This window comes from Macrotis lagotis, chromosome 2 (assembly GCF_037893015.1).
Source record: "Macrotis lagotis isolate mMagLag1 chromosome 2, bilby.v1.9.chrom.fasta, whole genome shotgun sequence".
In the NCBI taxonomy this organism is placed as follows: domain Eukaryota; kingdom Metazoa; phylum Chordata; class Mammalia; order Peramelemorphia; family Peramelidae; genus Macrotis; species Macrotis lagotis.
The window spans coordinates 332,880,877-332,898,110 of record NC_133659.1 but is presented as its reverse complement, the minus strand read 5'-3'; the positions used below and the strand labels follow the sequence as shown (position 1 = coordinate 332,898,110).

General features: G+C 52.8%; 1 protein-coding gene across 2 annotated transcripts; it reads right to left on the bottom strand.

Moving 5' to 3' along the window:
* Positions 1 to 543: 543 nt before the first annotated feature.
* On the bottom strand, positions 544 to 17,113 carry ADSL (adenylosuccinate lyase). 2 transcript variants are annotated; one of them, XM_074226994.1, is made up of 13 exons: positions 16,938 to 17,113; positions 16,046 to 16,249; positions 14,255 to 14,299; positions 13,637 to 13,716; positions 6,180 to 6,351; positions 5,973 to 6,019; positions 5,114 to 5,204; positions 3,937 to 4,006; positions 2,588 to 2,735; positions 2,379 to 2,469; positions 1,457 to 1,546; positions 1,052 to 1,228; positions 544 to 801 (listed from the first exon to the last, which is right to left on the bottom strand). In XM_074226994.1, exons 1-13 carry the CDS (start codon positions 17,076 to 17,078, stop codon positions 715 to 717), a joined length of 1,443 nt encoding a protein of 480 aa, XP_074083095.1. In that variant the 5' UTR covers positions 17,079 to 17,113; the 3' UTR covers positions 544 to 714. The 2 variants fall into 2 exon arrangements, with proteins under 2 accessions (XP_074083095.1, XP_074083096.1); XM_074226995.1 differs by lacking the exon at positions 16,938 to 17,113 and adding an exon at positions 16,742 to 16,847.
* Between the last annotated feature and the right edge of the window lie 121 nt (positions 17,114 to 17,234).

Sequence of the window (17,234 nt, the reverse complement as noted above, 5' to 3'; positions counted from 1 at the left end):
TGCTGCTACACTTGGCTCCAAACCTCGGGGAATTGTGGAACTTCAAGGGCAACACTGGGGGCCTCGCACCCCCAGCCCCCGATTCAGCCCTGCTCCCACTTCCCTGGTTCCCCAGATGCTCTTTTAGAAGCAGTGAGTCCTGCAGGGCAGAGATGGCAGCCCTGGCAACAGGCCTAAGGAACCCCCAAGGGGCAGTGACCCAAGCTCCCCGGCTTTACTGGCTCCCAATTCAGGCCTCCTTCGACTATGTTGCCGGGGTCGGCCCCCAAACCATCCTGAGCAGACGGCTCCCCCCGAGCCTTATCCTCACTGTGCCCACAGACCCACCCCCCCAGCTCCTGGTGGAACCCCTTCCAGACTCAAAGTGAGCCAGAGGAGAAGGCCCCACGGAGCCCCCAACTTCGTATTTATTTCCAGTGGCATTTACCTCCTACGCGGAGCTCGCATCTGGTCCTCACAACTCTCCCCTCCCACCCCGCGGCACCCTGGACTGTCCCTTGGGCTGTTGGCTGGGTAAACAGCAGGTGCTCAAAACAGGGTTACTGCAGGAATGAACAAATGATGATGGAGGAGATTTTTATTTTTGTAGCGATCAGATCTGAAATGGGAAAGCCCTCCTACAAGCCGCCTAGGGGTGGGCGCCGCGCCCTTCCCAAGTAGCTCCACAAACTGCTGGGTTTCCTTCTTTGCTCTCCTTCTCCCTCACTTTTCAGCTTAAAGGTTCAGATCCACTTTCACGTCCATCTGACTCCGGTAAGGCTCCAGGAGCGGCCGCACCTCGTCCTTCAGGAACTTCTCCACCTGCCCCAGCCGGGAAGGCAGGAAGAAGGCGTCAGTGCCCACGGACTGAGCGGCCCAGCACCGAGGCTGGAAATCACCGAGCGGGCATCGCCAGGCAGGCGGGTTCAGAGACCTCTTTCCTCCTCCCCTTCCTCTCCCTCCTCCCCCAAGCACATCCAGCCCACAGCAGAAGAAAGGGGAGGTCCTGCAGGGGAAGCCAAGACCCCCACCCCAAGGGGACTGTGCCCACCCCACAAAAGACAGGCATCACCTGCTGGGCAGCACGGCCAGTGAAAGAGGAAGGATCGAGCAAATGCTGCAGCTGTGCGTGAATGGGGCCAAAGTACGGTTCGGCCTGGATGCGGGCAATGAGGTCGTTATCGCCCCCGTCCTGCTTCACCACCGCTGCCGCTTGCTGAGAGAGCACCCTGATTTTCTCGTGGCAATCCTGGGAGGACAAAGACAAATGGTGGATCTACTGAGAAGCCGCTGGGTGGCACGGGACACGGGCTCACCCTGCTCCAAGATCCTCTCCTCCCACCCACCTGGCCACCGTTCAGGCAACGTTCCCCAGCTCACTCCCCATCTCAGAAAGTCACCCGACCCGTGCTCCTGCACCTCCCTCCTTCTCCGCAGGGAAAGGGCCCAGGGGAGGGGCGGCCCAAGGGCCACACACCTGGCGGCTGCCTCCTGCCTTCACCATGGCCATAATGATGTTCTCTGTAGCCATGAAAGGCAGCTCCTGCAGAATGCGACGCTCAATGACCTGGAGAGGGAGAATGAGTGAGTCTGAGGTGTATTCCCAGCCATGGATGGCCTTGGGGTCTCCTTCTGAAGACTACCCTGGTGTCCTGATGACAGCTCTCCTAGGGTGTCTGGTGATCACCCCCCTCCAACTGTAAGGGCCCTCCTGGCAGCCACTAAAAGAGAAAATGAAGCAGGTGCTGTCGCTAAGGCCGGGCAGCGCCAGGGTCAGATACGGATACAAGAGGCTGGTGCTAATGCCACCCCAGTGCCAACAGAGACATAAAGGGGGTGAACACCAGGGCAGGCCTGTCTGTGGGAAGGCGGGAGAGGCACTGGTCTAAGAGAGGGGCTGTGGGCAGCACACTGGCCACGGGCCTTCTTTCCCTCCTTCCCTCCCTTCTTCAATCCTGGCACCAAGGGATGGGAAATGTAGCAGGTACATCTGGAGACAAACAGGCCGTATAAGGATACTCGCCTGAGAGGAGGGTCCTCCCAGAGGACCAGAGCAGGGGTTCTCTGGGCTGGGGACAGCAAGGGAAGAAGGGGTCTGGTTTCCAGACGCAGTCAGCCTTGATCTGAAGTGGGCCCTGACCCGAGGCTCCCTTCCCGGGATGGGCCAAACCCAGACCTCAGCACCAGCAACAGATGTTCTGCCTCAATGAAAGCTACAGGGGTGGGTACCCACTGGTTCAGCCACAGCCTCGGGGGGGGGGGAGTCCTGACCCAGTGGGGAGCAGGCAGCCTTCGAGCCTGGCTCTCCTCCTGGGCTGCTGCCCGGGATTCTGGGGGAGCTTGGATTTTCTCCTCCCTTCCTCTCCTCCAAATTTCCTCTCCCTACTGGGGCCTCTTACCTTGGGGTACACCACTAGCCCCTCAGAAATGTTCTGCAGCGTGTTCAGGATGGTGTCTGCTGTGAGAAAGGCTTCTGCCAAACACAAACGCCTGGAGAAAAACCACCACGTTAATGCAGTCTTGTGGCCCAGCCCCTGAGAGCCACCACAACCACTGCCTGTTGCCCCCTGGCACCCCCAAACCCCTAGGGAAAAAGTGAGTTGGAAACCTGTTGGCACTGTCATCCAGTGTGCGCTCCAGCCACTGCACAGAGGCCGTCTGTAGCGGATCCATGACAAGCGTCATCAGGTGGCGGGCCAGGCTGCAGCAGCGCTCACAGCGCATGGGGTTTCGCTTGTACGGCATTGCACTGGAGCCTGCCTCCACAACAATGGAAGAAAAGGGAGGTCAGGGCAGTGGGGGGGGTCTGGCCTTCCATCGAGAACACTGATAAGACTGATAAGAGGTGGCCCCCTCAGCTGAGGAGCAGAGGCAAGGGCTCTGAGTCCCCAAAGCACCTTCTCTCAGACAGGAGAGAAGGAGGGCCTGCCCTCGCTTCACTGTCACAAGTTGAGTAGCCATGTTTCAGGGTGTCCAGCAGACCAACCTCCCACGTGACTAGCTATGACTCCCCGTGGCTACTGAGGGCCAAGAAAGATCCTGGCTTGGCATGGCTGTGGCAGGCCCCTTTGCGGGCAGGCAAGCAGCCGGGGAACCGGCTCCCACTGGCTTCAGCCCCCAAAGGACACAGTGACTAAGGTTGAGTCTCTCAAGAGTTGGGGGTGCTGATGGCTGGCCCAGACACACCTAAACCAGGAGCCAGGGGAGATGCGAGGCCCCACGGGAGGGACTTTCCCCTGAACAGAGGCTCCAATCCTGCCCACCAGCTCCTGGTCAGGAGGCACTGAAGAAGCAAGCAGGGGGATGGCCATTCTGCAACCAGACCAGAGGCCAAATATCCCGGAGGTCACTCAATATAAACAAGATCATTCATTATAGTGACCCCACATGACCCAGACCAGGAGCCCCCGCATAACCAAGAGGGGCGTGGGACGAGGATAGGGTTCAGAATCCACAGGCTTTTAATTAAACAGCCTGTGAAGAGTAACTAGGCCAGAGGGCCCCATTTGCCATGGGCATCTGAATGGGTGCTTCAGACATGGAGGAACAGAAAGAAAAGTCCAAACCATCAACTCAACCCTGGTCTGCCCATTGTTTGATCAGCAATGGGCCCAGATGTCACCCTCCCCAGTCTGGCACAGCAGCAAGGGGCCGCATTCCCTACCCAGGGAGAAGTTCAGGTGGGGCTCAGACCAAAGAGCTCCCTGGCCCCCAGCCAGATCTTCCCAATACAAGAGCCTGGGGGCCTGGAGACCTTGCTCTTAAAGAGTTCTGGGCAATGCTACCCACCAACAGCCCACTCCTGAATCTCACAGCCACCGAGACCTTGGCTCTCAGGCCAGGGCTGAGTTAGCTTAGGACCCCTTAGAACACAAACACAATCCATTTGGTGGAAGCCACTCTGAAATGTTCCCCAGGTGGGCCTCCCCTCCCCCACCCCAAAGCCCCGACACTCACCAATCTGCTGCTTCTCAAAGGGCTCCTCTAGTTCCTTGAGGTTAGCCAGGAGGCGGATATCAGTGCAGATCTGAAAGAAGCAAAAGGATCGGGTATCCTGAGCCCCTACCTGTCTCTGGAGGGGCCTGACCCTTCCCTGGTGTTCTGTGGGGGGGATGAGGGTAAATGTGTCCCCTGGTCCTTTAGGTTCAATGGAGTTGAGATTTTTTTGGGCTATCGCTCCTCCAAACAAACAAGACACCTGGTGTGGAAAGGGGGCCAGACTGACCTGCCTCTGTGTGGAGGCTGTGGCCCTGGGTTCAATTAGCAACTCCATCCTCACTACCTGACCCTGGGCTAGTCACTCAAACTTCTCCCAGCCTCAGTTTCTTCATCTGTAAAAGGGAAGATGGGTTCAAATGGCCTCCAGAGTTCTGAGACAGGGACAAAAGTTGGCACCTCCTCACACCAGGTGGACCCTCTTTTGAAGATGGTGCAGAGCTGGCCAACCTTGGACCCTAGGTCCATGGAGAACAAGGTCATGGAGGAGCCAGTCTCAGAATTGAGAAGGTATGGGTTCAAATACTGAGAAGGAGCTTCCTTATCTGGGGATTCCTCTATAAATTAAATCACAAGGGGGGTATTTGTTCAGAGAATTGTGAATGCCAGAAATGCACTCCCCGACTCCCTGCCTTTCTGGGGCAGGTGGGGGGAAACTGACCTGTGTGTTTGAGGGGCTGCGGGGGGAACCAAGAGAAAGGGATCCAAGTAAATGTGGGGAACTAAAGCAAAGGGACCCAGATGGGCCAACAAAGGGGGGAGACTCTGCAGGAGTGGGGGGCCACGGATGGCTAGAGAACACTGCCTAAAAGGTCAGACTTTCTCTGGCCGAATTAGCTTTCTCCTATTTAAACAGGATTTGTTCTAAAGGAACAGTTGGGGTAGCGGGGGGAGATACATCAAAAAAATTTAAGTGAAACAAAAGCAAAATATGCTTTAAAAAAGAAATGAATGAGAAAGTTAATCCATAACACTTGGCTGACCAAGCACCATGGATATGACCTGTCTTTGCCATGTGTTCCTGAGGAGGCTCTGAATGCCCAAGAACACCCACTGGGGACTGGGGAGTCAGGATTATGCTGGAAGACTAGGGACAAGGGTTGAGCCCGGACTCAGGGGGTCCACAAACCCCACAGACCTTATGTACAGACGCCCCCAGACTGGCTAGCACAGACAGCACCTCGATGTCCACCTTCCGTGTATATGTCTGTCCTGTGACGATGAAGGCTCTGCAAAGAAGCACAGAAGACCTTGAGAGTGAACTGGGCACTGTTCTGGGCTTCCCCGCAGTGTCTGGCCAAGGCAGGAGGCCCCACCACGGGCCATAAGGAACCCTCGAACACTCTCCGTAACAGAGACATAGACAGAGCTCCCCCAACATGCCCAGTATATGGCCTGGGACTTGGAAGACAGTAGGTGCTTACTAAATGCTCCCTGATTGACAACTCTGCCAGCCCTATCTTGTGCCACATCATCTCTGGGAGGAGCCCAGATTTGGACCCATGTGTCCTGATTTCAGCTCTAGGCTCCATGGGTCTGAGAGTCAGTTTTCTTCAAAAAAAAAAAAAAAGATTTCTTTTTACTTCCCTGATGGGGCTGCTCCCACAGGGGCTCTGGTGGCACATGCTCTGGACAGACGGGCAGGGGCTGGTTCGGGGCCACACCCTCAGGGAGGACCCTGAACTGGCCTCCTCAGACCTGCTCCAGGGGTGTCTAAGCTTGGAGGGCACCAAGTTGTAGAGATGCCCACAGAGGGGAAGTGACTTGTCTAGGATTGCCCAGCCAGGATGGACCTGAGAACTAGAAGCTGGAGCTTCAGGTTGTGGGTGACTCACTAGCCATCATTCCAGGCCCCAGGGGGAAGGAGCCTGGTTATAAATTAGCTTAAGGAAAGAGGATGGGTTGGACATCTCCCTGAGACTGGGCTGTCCCAGTGGCCCACAGCCGCCCCACCCCAATAACGGCTGTCTAGCCTGTGTCTGGAACCTCCTACGTACCGCTGAAATCCTGCCTTCTCTGTCACCATCCGGTCAAGTTCTTCCACCTTGGGGGAAAAAACAAGAGCTCTCTCAAGGACTCCTGTGGAGTGTGCCCATAGTGCAGGGGTAGAGAGAAAGGGGCAGTGGGTTGTCTGGATCTTCTCCTCCTGCTCAGAGGTGGCTCCCTCTGGATCGCTGGCCCAGTCCCCCCTCTAGCTCAGCTACCTTTTGGTGATCTCCTTCAAAGAGCTGTAAGAAGCTGGCCTGCGTGCCCGTGGTGCCCTTCACTCCTCGGAAGCGCAGGTCATCCCGGGCCCGCGTAAGGCGCTCCAGGTCCATGCACAGGTCCTGGATCCAGAGGCAGCAACGCTTCCCTACTGTGGTCAGCTGGGCAGGCCTGAAGACAATTGAAACACAGTTCAAGATGGTGCCACAAGCCAAGGCCTAGTAAAACAGAGAAAGAGCAAGACAATTGCCAAGAACCCATGAGGGTTCTTTCAGTCAGTCAATGAGTATCTCTGAGTCTTACTAAGTATCCTACTAAGTATCCGGCCTTGCTCCCGAGGACTGGAGACTTGCCGGTTTTCCCCAAGGCATACTTGAGGGCGGGCATCCTCCAGCTCCAGGGATTTGGAACTGGCTGAATGCTTCCCAGCACACAGTGCCCTTTCCCATACCCACCTCATGGTTTCCAGGGGAGGAGCCCTAGGGCTCGTTCCACAAAGCGACGCTCATCACCATTCTCATCAGGGACTTAGATGAACACATAAATGCTAAGTTCATCCAATAGGCAAATTTGATTTCCCTGGATCAGCCCAGCTCCTCCTCCCAGGGGACGGCTGTGTTTCCAGAATGGTTGGACAGCTCCATCCCGTAGGCACCAGTGTGCCCATGCTCCCCAAACCTTTTCAACATGTCTTTTGTCAACTTCGTCTCACAACTTGATGTGAGGTCAAACCGCATGGAATCATTTTTCAGGTAGTTGTTGAAATTCTCTTGAGAATTTATTTGTTCATCTTTTTACCATGGGACTGCTGGGAAGGGCTTTTGATCTTACATATTTGCTTTCTATAAATTAGACTCTACCCTGATAAAAACACATTCTCCTACACATGAATTCTTACTTAAATCCATTTCATTCATGCTTAAGAATGAAGAGACTTGTCTCAACTGCTGAAGGCGGAAGGGAGCAGAACCAGCACAACAGATACACACAATAACAACCGTACTCTCCAATGATTTTTTTTGGCAAAGCAGTGGGGTTAAGTAACTTGCTCAGGGCCACGCAGCTAGGTAATTATTTAAGTGTCTGAGACCAGATTTGAACTCAGGTCCTCCTGACTTCAGGGCTGGTGCTCCATCCACTGTGCCATCCCAACAACCGTAATCTAAAAACCCACTTGAGAATCTGGACCATCATTATGTCTGACCACAATTCCAGGGATTCATCTCCTAATAGAGAGGGAATGAGACTCATGGACAAATATCTGGGTGAGGTAGGAGGAGATAGGCCGGAAAGGAATCTATTTACATTTATTTATATACAGGTTTGCAATAGGTCCTATTTTTCTTGCTTTACCAGTTTAGGGAGGAGAGAAGGAGAAAAATTCACCCATTTTCCTGTTGCTGGTAAAGGTAAGCTAACGTCTGTCTTAGGACCGGCTCCAAAGGCCCCTGATGAAAGGTGCCCTTCTCCCCTCCTTGAAGAGAGGTCACAACCTCAGAGCAGAAGGAGCCATTTAATGGGGGGGTGGGGGGAAGAGAAGTATGACCAATGTGGGAATTCGTTTTTCTTGGCTACACAAGTTTGTAAAGTTTTTTCCTTTGCTTTCTCAATTGGGGTGGGGTCAGGAGGGGAGAATGCAGATCTGTAAATAAAATGGAAACAGCCAACCTTAAGACTACAACCTGCATTCCTGGATGCCCAGCAGGTCTTATTATTTTTTAATTTAAATGTTTTTTCCAATTTTAGGCAAAGGTATTGTTTTTAGCATTCTTCCATTTGCAAGTCTATGAGTTCCCTCCCCATTTTTCTACCCTTCCCCCCTCCCCATGGCAGTGAACAATCTGGTAAAAGTTGTACATACATAATTGTGTCTAATATATTTCCATATTGGTCATGTTTTAAAAGAGGAATTAGAACTAAGGGAGAGAAAGATAAAGAAAACATGAGAGACACTTTTAAAAAGTGACTATAGCATGCTTTGTTCTGTATTCAGACTCCAGAGTGCTTTTTTGGTTGGTTTTTTCCCGAATGTGGTTATCATTTTCCATAACAGATCTCTCAGGGTTCTCTTTGATCACTAAGCTGTTGAGAGGAACGGCATCCATCATGGTTGATCCTTCTCACAATGTAGCTGTGTCCAGTGTTCTCCTGGGTCTACTCATTTCACTCCTCATGAATTCATGCAGGTCTTTCCAATTCATGGTTTCTTATGGAACAATGGTGCTCCATGACCTCCATATCCCACAACTTGTTCAGCCATTCCCCAATTGACGAGCTCTTCGCCACTACAAAAAGCTGCTGTAACTCTTTTTGTCCACATGGGTCTCTCCCCCCTTTTATGATCTCTTTGGACAGAGGACCCAGGAATGGTATTGACCAGCAGCTCTTATCAAGAACAGAGTTCTTTTGGGCTTTATCCACCCCCTGGCCTGGTCAACAATGACCGGTCTGGGTTTTTTGCCAAAAACCAAAGGATTTGGAGCACTCAAGTCAGGAAGCTCCATTCCCCTTTGCTTCTCCTTTCCTTCGTGATTTCCCTTGACAAGAGAGAAATTTTGTACCTCTATATGAATTTTACAAATATTTCTGCAGCTCTGCCTAGGATTTCTGTGGCAGTTTGATGGGGAGAGCACACTCTCTGTCATGAATTTGGGGCATATTCTCCTTCACTGTTCTTTTTCCCCAAATGGCCAGGGGCATGGCCTGGTCCTCCAGCAGTTCCAATTGGGTTTTGTTTTCTTTACAGTCAAGGCTCTTAACCATGAAATCTGATGGGTATTTTCTCTGTCCCTCTGTCTTCTTCTTGACCTCTCTGCTTCTGGGCACTCTCGTTCCCCATGCCCCTCAAACCTTTGTCCCTGGGCTCACTTCTTCTCAGATTCAACTTTCTCAGTTACCGACCTTGTAATTTCCCCATATTCTATTTTTAAAATTTTGCTCCCATATCTTTTTCTGGTAGGGCAATGGGGTTAAGTGACTCACCCAAGGACACCCAACTATTTAATGTCTGAGGTCATATTTGAACTCAGGCTCTCCTGACTCCAGAGCTGGTGTTCCGAGGTGCCCCAACTCCCATATTATCTTGAAGTCAGCACCCCCACATCTGACTATCTACCACACCTCATCTCCCTCCATGAGCACTGTTAGTGATCCTTGAGGACCACAGCTGTGAGAAAACAAGGACAAAGGTCTCCAAGACCCTCCTGCCCTTCTGTTGTTTCACAATACTGCTGGACTCGGTATCTCAGGATGTCTTCATTCTCCTACTTTTGTGTTTGCCCAAGAGGCAGCTCATCCTGAGACAACAGGATATATACCATGACTGTAAAGATAAGGAAGTATGCTAAGAATTTAAACAGACAACTTTATGATCTTTTTGTATGTTTGGCTCCCGCTGATTAACTCATGAGTTATGTTTGTGCTGTCCATGGGCACTGGGAAGATATATAGAGGTAAAGGATACTCAATAAAGTGGTCTTTTGTTCCTACGAAAAGAGGGTCGTGTCTTTCGTCCTTTCACTGTGGCTGAGAACAAGTTTTTTGCTGGTCAAAGAACTCAAGATTGGTGCACCGTTTCATTTCAGAGCGCCAACTCCCTGAGATATTTCAGATAGGATGTCCCCTAGACAGCTCCAGCTTGGCCTGCTTCAAAATAGAACGCATTCATCTATCTCTCAAGCCAACCCTTCCTCCCAACTGCTCCATCTCTTCTGAGGGCACTATCACCCTCCCAGGCTCTTAGATTTATCAGATCAGTATCATCCTTGATGCCTAACTCGCTCTCAATCCACAGTCTCTCCAAGTGCCAGTACTCTGTCTCCACCACATCTCTTGTGTCCATATAGCTGCCACCCTGCAGGTGGTCTGCATCACCTTGTCCAGACCAGTGGATTAGCCCTTCATTTTTCTCTCCCTCCTCCACTCTCTTCCTACTCTGATCCATCCCACAAACAAGCTCTACAGTGATTTGTCTTAAGCATTCATCTGATCATGGTCCCTTACTGCCTCTGATGGGTGCTTAAGAAATGGGTTCCCTCCCTCCTCAAAGAATCAATCTGGGAGAAGCCCTCACTTTCTTCAGGACACAGTGCACAATCTGTTGGTGTTGGTCTTGTTTTTGAGGAATGGGGTAATATCTTGACTTGCATGTGAGCTGAACACTCATGTCTCCCTGACACATTGGAGTCCAATGACAAACAAGCAAGGGCCTGGGATACTGTGGCTGACCTTGGCATCTCTGATGTCTGACTGGTCTCTAAGCATTCCACAGAGCCTTCCTGGCTCCATTCAACTGCCTTCATGACCAATGGAAGAAATTGTTCTCACCTGGGGTCCTTCTGCCTAGGGAAGGCCTTCATATGCTTGGGGTGGGCATCCTCCTAACTCACCAATAGGTCTGCCAAGATGGCTTTACCAAGGTATGGCCACTGCACTGCTACAGCTTTTTAGAGTCACAGGTGAGAGCTGGAGGACAGGCCAAAGATGGATGCTCAGCAGCCCTCCCACCAGAGGTGCTGGTCGTTCCTTACTCTGCCTTTGAAATGAAGCCTTTCCTGGTCCCAACAGGGCAGTCACGTGGTACAGTGAATAGAGTCAGGAGGATGGGAGTTTGAATCCAGCTTCAGACACTTTTCTTCCTAGCTTTGTGACTCTGGGTAAGTCACTTAACCCTGATTGCCTGTCATCTAGGGCCATCTCCAGGTGTCCTGATTCCTACCTGGCCACTGGACCCAAATGACTCTGGAGGAGAAACTGAGGTTGGTGACTTTGCACAGCTCCCCTCACTCAAATCCCCACATACTTGTCATGGCATGACCTCCCTGATGTTGTGGTCTTCATCAATAATGATGGACAAACATTCTTCCTGGTTCCAATCGCTACCACCCTCCTATGCTATGAACCTGAGCTTCTGAGCCCTTGATTCTTGGTGACTTCAATGTAAATATGGGAAAAGGCACATCTAGTAAAGAATATTGGGAAAAAAAGGATCAGGAAAAGGAAAAAGGAAGAGACAAAGACTTGCTGTAGACTATACTTGCTTCAAGGGAAGCTTCAAGAGAAGCCCTGGCAAGCACAAAATGGCATCACAAATATCACCGCTGATGGGCAGTCATGTCCTGAATCAGCACAATAGCTTCTTGGAGAGAGATGAAGAAGAGGAGAAAGGAGAAGGAAAAAGAAAAGAGGCTTACAATAAAAACCACTCCAAGCTGACTTACTCAAACAAACTTGAGACAAAAAAATGGGACAGGGAGGGATTAGCTATTGGTGCTACACTGCCAACAGTTACATGTAGAGAGCTTTACCACATTATCTCATTTGAGAGTCCCCTCATCTTGGGGAGGCCAGTGCTATCATTTCCCCCATTTTACAGAAGTAAAGTGACTTGCCCAGGGTAAGCCAGTTGCTCAGTGTCTGAAGCAGAAGTGGAAGTCAGGTGGCCCAGGCTCCAAGCCGGGTCCCCCCAGGCCTTTAACAGAAACATCTGTCAGACCTCACAGAGAAAACTACAGGCAGTGGGAGAGTCTCCTAAAACAGAAGCAACAAAGGGAAAAGGCTAAAGAAAGCCTGGTGAGGGCCCCTAAAGCCAGTGAAAGAGACACCAGATTTGTAGGATCTCTATAACATGCTTTCTTGACTATCCTAGAAAGTGGGCAATAAGGGCTGGGGAAGGAAGGAGGGAGAGAATTTGGAATTCAAATTTTTCTTAAAATATAAAAAATTTTTGTTTACATGTAACTGAGGAAAAAGTTTAAAAAACACCAGTGGGGCCATCTTGCTTGAACCTCAATAAGCCCCCATGGTGCTTAGAAAGGACTCAATAAGGACCCTTAAAAGAACAAAGATGGGAAAAGCAGATGAATCGGTCCAAGGGCACATCCTGGGGATCCTTGCCAAAGGGTCACAATTGTCAGGGATTAGACTACCAATGATCTGAAGAGGAGGAAGACACCAAAGATGGGACCGTAATGATTCTCAAAAGGCCAGGAAAAGAACATGTCCAACCCCTACCACCAGCGCTACTTTCCCACTGATGGGGGAAGGAATGGGAATTCGCAGAGGAGGGAAGTCCCTCTTTGGATGTGGGTTGCTATGTAGATTTAGGACTTGAGGTGATCAGACACTCAGCCAAGGTCACTTGATACAGAATTCTTGTGAGGATGCCAGGGATGCATGGATGTTGAAGCATCCTTCCACAGCTACATGACATAACGGGTCATGTCTCTACTCTCACAGGGCTGATGCAGAGAATCTATGATCTCTTCAACCCCAAGGATTTCTTCTGACAAGAGCAAATGCCAGCATTCAGCCAGAGGCACAGGATGGTAACCTCACTGTAATGTTAGTATCAGCTATGAAGGCAGCCTGAGGCAGAGGGCAGGAGAGGGTCCCCAGGCACCCACATTCTGCTCATGGAGAATGTTCTGGACACCTTCTCCAGGACACCTTATCTGTGGGAACACGGGCGCCAGCGAGGTGGTGGCATCCCCCATCCCGCCATGGCTGGCTGTGTCCTCGCAGCTGCTGCAATGCTATTCATAGACATGGGTACCCTGACCACACTGGTGAGCACATGAATGTCACCAGCACAGGGTGGTTTTCAGTTGGCATGAAAGCTATCTCCCTGGAATGGGAAGCTCTCCATTAACATGGAGCCCAGAAGCAGACCCAAACTGAACTTCTCTCTGAGGTTGGCAAGCAGGACAACAAGGTCTTTCTGTTCCCATCCAGTCACCAACACGCACTAAGCACAGCAGGCAAGAGGCTCCCTGTTATGCTTTGCTTGACGAGCTTGTGTGCTCTACATCCATGCCAAGTGATTGCAAGGGAAGGGCTGGCCCAATCTCTGCAGGTCTTTTCTGAAGACAAGTCCAGATCCCCTCCGACTGCTCTTCTTGGCCTTGGCCTATCTGAATGATCCACAGCATCCCTGGCATCCCAGGAGGAGCCTGAGCATCCCCGCCACGGGGAGTGGGGCTCTGACTTATCACAGTGGGGCCATCCAACTTCTCTCCAAAGACTTCCAAGGAGAGGGAACCAACGGTTTCTAAAGCAGCCAAAATGACTTCTGGATGGATGGCTCGGGGCGGGGGTGGACAGTTGGCCCTCTCTGGTTCTCTTCCACTCTCACCCACTGTTCCCAGTCTTCCTTCTGGAGCCAAGCAGATCTCAGCTAAGCCCTCTTTGACCTGAAGGCAGCACTCCCAAAAATGTCAAAGCCAAAGATGCATACATGCTCTAAGACTGGTAAAGCCCAGAAATCCCCATTTGGGCCTCACAACAATATTACTGTCCCCATTTTTGAGGTAAGAAGAACACAAGAGGCTTCAATCCAACTCAGCTCACCCAATGTTTAAGTGGTTATGGTCTGACAGGGGACCCTGAGGTGAGTTCAGGGAAGCGGAGGCAGGAGCCACTTTAAAGGTCAAAGCCCCAGAGGGTTCCAGTTACTTACTGAAAGTGTGTGAAGCCCAGGGTAGGAAGGTTGGCATGCTCTGTGGCAAAGTCTGCCAGGCGGGAGATGACTCTGGCCAGCTGTGAGGGGGCAGGGAGAGAGAAGAAAGAGATCAGATGTTGGGCTGCAAGGTCAGCGTGTACTGCATTCCTGCAGCTCACCCATGTGGCTGCCCCCCAGTCCACCGAGAGGAGTTTGGGGCTGGGGCAAGGGTGAGAGAGGGACGAATGGTCTGATCAGAGCCCAGGCCTGCAGCCCTGGCATCCCCCGAACCCCACAAAGATGCCTAGAAGTGGGCCGATGGCTAGGACCTGGGTCCAAGGCCCAGTCACCAGTGACCTCCCACCCAGCACATGTGACAGTTTAAATCTTGCACTGGAGCCCCCTCATCCAGCCTTTTGCTTTAGGGCAGCCCTTTATTGAGACCCCACTTGGGAAGCTTTCTCATCAGGAGTGAAGGAGGCTCCAGGAGACTATTATTAAAAGACTTATTTAATTTAGCCCGTCCTTCAGGGACGGGCCCTCCCTCCTCTCTCCTCTCTCCCTTGGATCACCCCTCTCCATGAACCCTCACCCTCAAAGGCTCTAGAGGAGAAGTAGGTGCCTCTACCTCCTTACCTTTGGTAACAGCAGATCAAAAGCCTTCTTGAGAGTAATCAGGTCCTGCCAATAAAAGCACATAGGAGGCCACCCATCAAGAGGGCAGGACAGTGGGCACCTGCCACAGTTGGGGGCAGTGCCACTCCCTACTCTGGGGGAGTGGAGCACTTTTCACTTCTGGGCAAACAGTAGACCAAAACCTCAGACCTCACCCCTTTCTTTTTATTTCAATGCAGATGACTCTTGAGAGCTGGGGAGACCACCCCCATCACCAGATGGAGGACCAAAGTGGTCATGTCAGGCCCTGGCCCCCCACTCCTCCTGAGCCTCACAAGGCTCATCTCTTTCCACAGATAACTGAATCTCAAATAGATACAATCAAGTTAAAAGGGATGTTACATGAGTTACAACTAAATGGGAATGGGGATCGTCAACTTTTCAGATGAGGAAACTGAGGCCCAGAGAGGAGAATGACCTCACCCAAGCTCATAACAAGGAACCTAGGTTTCCTACAACCTAGAGAGTAGGAGGGGAAGGGGCAGAACAGACCCCCTCCCAGTCTCTGGAATAACAGTTTGAACCACCAAAGTTAAAATACATAGGAAACAAATTATAGTAAAATATTGTGCTCAAAATGCTTTTCTAAAAATGCCATTGAGAGGGCAGCCAGGTGGTGCAGGGGATAGAGCACTGGCCCTGGAGTCAGGAGGACCTGAGTTCAAATCCAGCCTCAAACACTTAAAAATGACATAGCTGTGTGGCTTTGGGCAAATCACTTAATCCTATTGCGTTGCAAAAAATTAAAAAAAAAATGCCACTGACCCTGGTCAAGACAGCCCATCTGTGAGCACATGGGAATCCCAGAGATGTGAGCGGACACCCACTCTGCAGCCTCTGGGCAATCGTGACCAATCTCAGGCCAGAGGAACTGTCGGGACAGCCCAGGGAGCTGGGATTCTGCTGGGCAGCTCTGAGCAGGACTCACCCACCCCTGCAACCTGATGCTGTCCTCTGATCCCTACACCAATAAAGGCAGGTGGGCAAGACTTGATGGGAAAGCAAAGAGGCCAGGGTTTGTCAGGAGCCAGGGGAGAAAAACTTCCCGGTGACAGAGACAGGTGCAATGGGCAGATTCGCATCCAAACTTTTAAATGGAGGGGATGCTGGTCACCTGGGGAGGGGCTCGGGTATACGGTGATGTGGAAAACAAAGAGGGGGAAGGTTCAAAAAACCCAGGAAGACCAAATGAACTGATGAACAATGAAAGGAGGAGAAGCGGGAGGCGACTGGCCCAGTGCTGGCAAGGTTGTAATGCCCATCACCCTGGCTCCTGAACCAATCCCAAAGGATTCCTGATGAAAAATGCTCTTCACCTCCAGAGAACTGTAGGGCAGAGTCCTCAGCTATCATTTTTCATTTCCTTTATGTTTCTTGGCTTTTTCTGGGAAAAATGGCTAATAGGAAAATGATTTCACATGATCGTTGCTATTCTATTGCTTTGCCTTTGGGTGTGGGAGAGGAGGCAGAGGATTTGGAACTGAAGTTTTTAAAAATGCTAAAAATGATTTTTTTTAATTTTGGGGAAAAAAGCCTCTTGCCTTTCTTCCTTCTACTAGCACTGGCATCACTCCCTGGGTGACTTTGGCCAAGTCCCTGCCCCCCATCCTTTCCATAAAATGGAGGGGCACCAAGGCTGGACAATTCTAAAGCCTCTGACTGCCTGGCCACAGATTTATCCACGTGGGCAAGAAAAAAGCATCCAGCAACCCCAACCAGGCCCAGCGGCTGGAGTGCCCCGGAGACACCTACGGTGTTATCTCCGACATAGCAAGACGTGGCCCCCAGGTGAATGATGCCAGCCGCCTTCGGGCAGCAGTGGCCAAAGGTGTGGACGTGAGCCATCACATCGTGGCGCAGGCGCTTCTCCTCCTCTGCAGCCATTCTGTAGTCGATGTTGTTCAGGTTCTGCCTCATCTCCTCGATCTGCTCCTCCGTGATCGGCAGGCCCAGTTTCTGCAGGAGGCCAAGAGGGAGAAGCATGAAGTCACGTGATGAGGGTGGGCGAGGGCACACGGGGGGCACTGTGGGTGGCTCCAAAGTCCTGGGGACCTGGTGGGGCAGGATCCAGGGGCAGAGAGCAGGGAGGCCGGTTATGGGCAAATCCCACAAAATCAAAGCAAACCAGCCCCCTGGAGCCCAGGAGGAGGTCACTGTAGTGGGGGAGAGGGGCGCAGGGGCGCTGGCTGGAGGGGAAGGGGCGGGCTGGGACCCCGCCCGAGCTCCCTCGCCAGGCGGAGTTTCTCCCCCTGGAACACGGGGGAGTGAGCGGGGGAGTCGGGGTGTCTCTGAGGTCCTTCTCTGGTCCTGGAGGAGGTGCAAGAGGCGAAAGGGGGCGGGCGGGGTGAGGGGCCGCGGGCGCCTGGATACGGACACGCGGTGCTGCCCTTGGCCCCAGAAGGCCAAGGGCAGTGTCGTGGGCACGCTGGGCTGGGGGGGCCCACGCACCAGCTGCCCCCCAGCATTCGTGCGCAGGCGGCACCTGCCCCCGTCTGGGGGCTCGGGGCGGCCGCCACGCCGCCGTCCCGGACACGGGGGGCAGCCGGCGGAGGCCGCGCGCACGTGGCGGGGGGCTCGCGCGCCGATTGGAGGGCGCGCGTCACGCGGCCGCCCGGCGGGCGCCCATTGGCCGGCGGCCCGTTACCTGCTCGGCCTCGGCCAGCAGCAGCCACAGGAGCCTCCAGGTCTGGAACTTGTGCGCCTCGCTGAAGAGGAAGGCCATCTCGGGGCTGGCGTAGCGCGCGGCCAGCGGCGAGCGGTACGAGGCGTGCTCCCCGGCCGCCATGTCGGCGGCGCGCGTGCGGCCGGCGGAGCGGCTCGCGACGTGGGGGCGGGACTTCCGGCGGGGGGCGGGGCCTCTGGCGCCACGTGCCCCGCGGCGCGCTCCCCGCCCCCACGCCGCCTCCCCGGGGCGGGGCCGGCCGGGGCGGGGGCGGGGCGG

Excerpts from the sequence above, each read along its gene's own strand:
- ADSL (XM_074226994.1), bottom strand. The coding sequence starts at position 17,078 with ATGGCGGCCGGGGAGCACGCCTCGTACCGCTCGCCGCTGGCCGCGCGC. Across the intron at positions 5,205-5,972 it reads GAGAAGGCAGGATTTCAGCG|AGCCTTCATCGTCACAGGAC; the intron begins GTACGTAGGAGG and ends GCTTCTTTGCAG. Across the intron at positions 1,229-1,456 it reads AGGCAGGAGGCAGCCGCCAG|GATTGCCACGAGAAAATCAG; the intron begins GTGTGTGGCCCT and ends TTGTCCTCCCAG.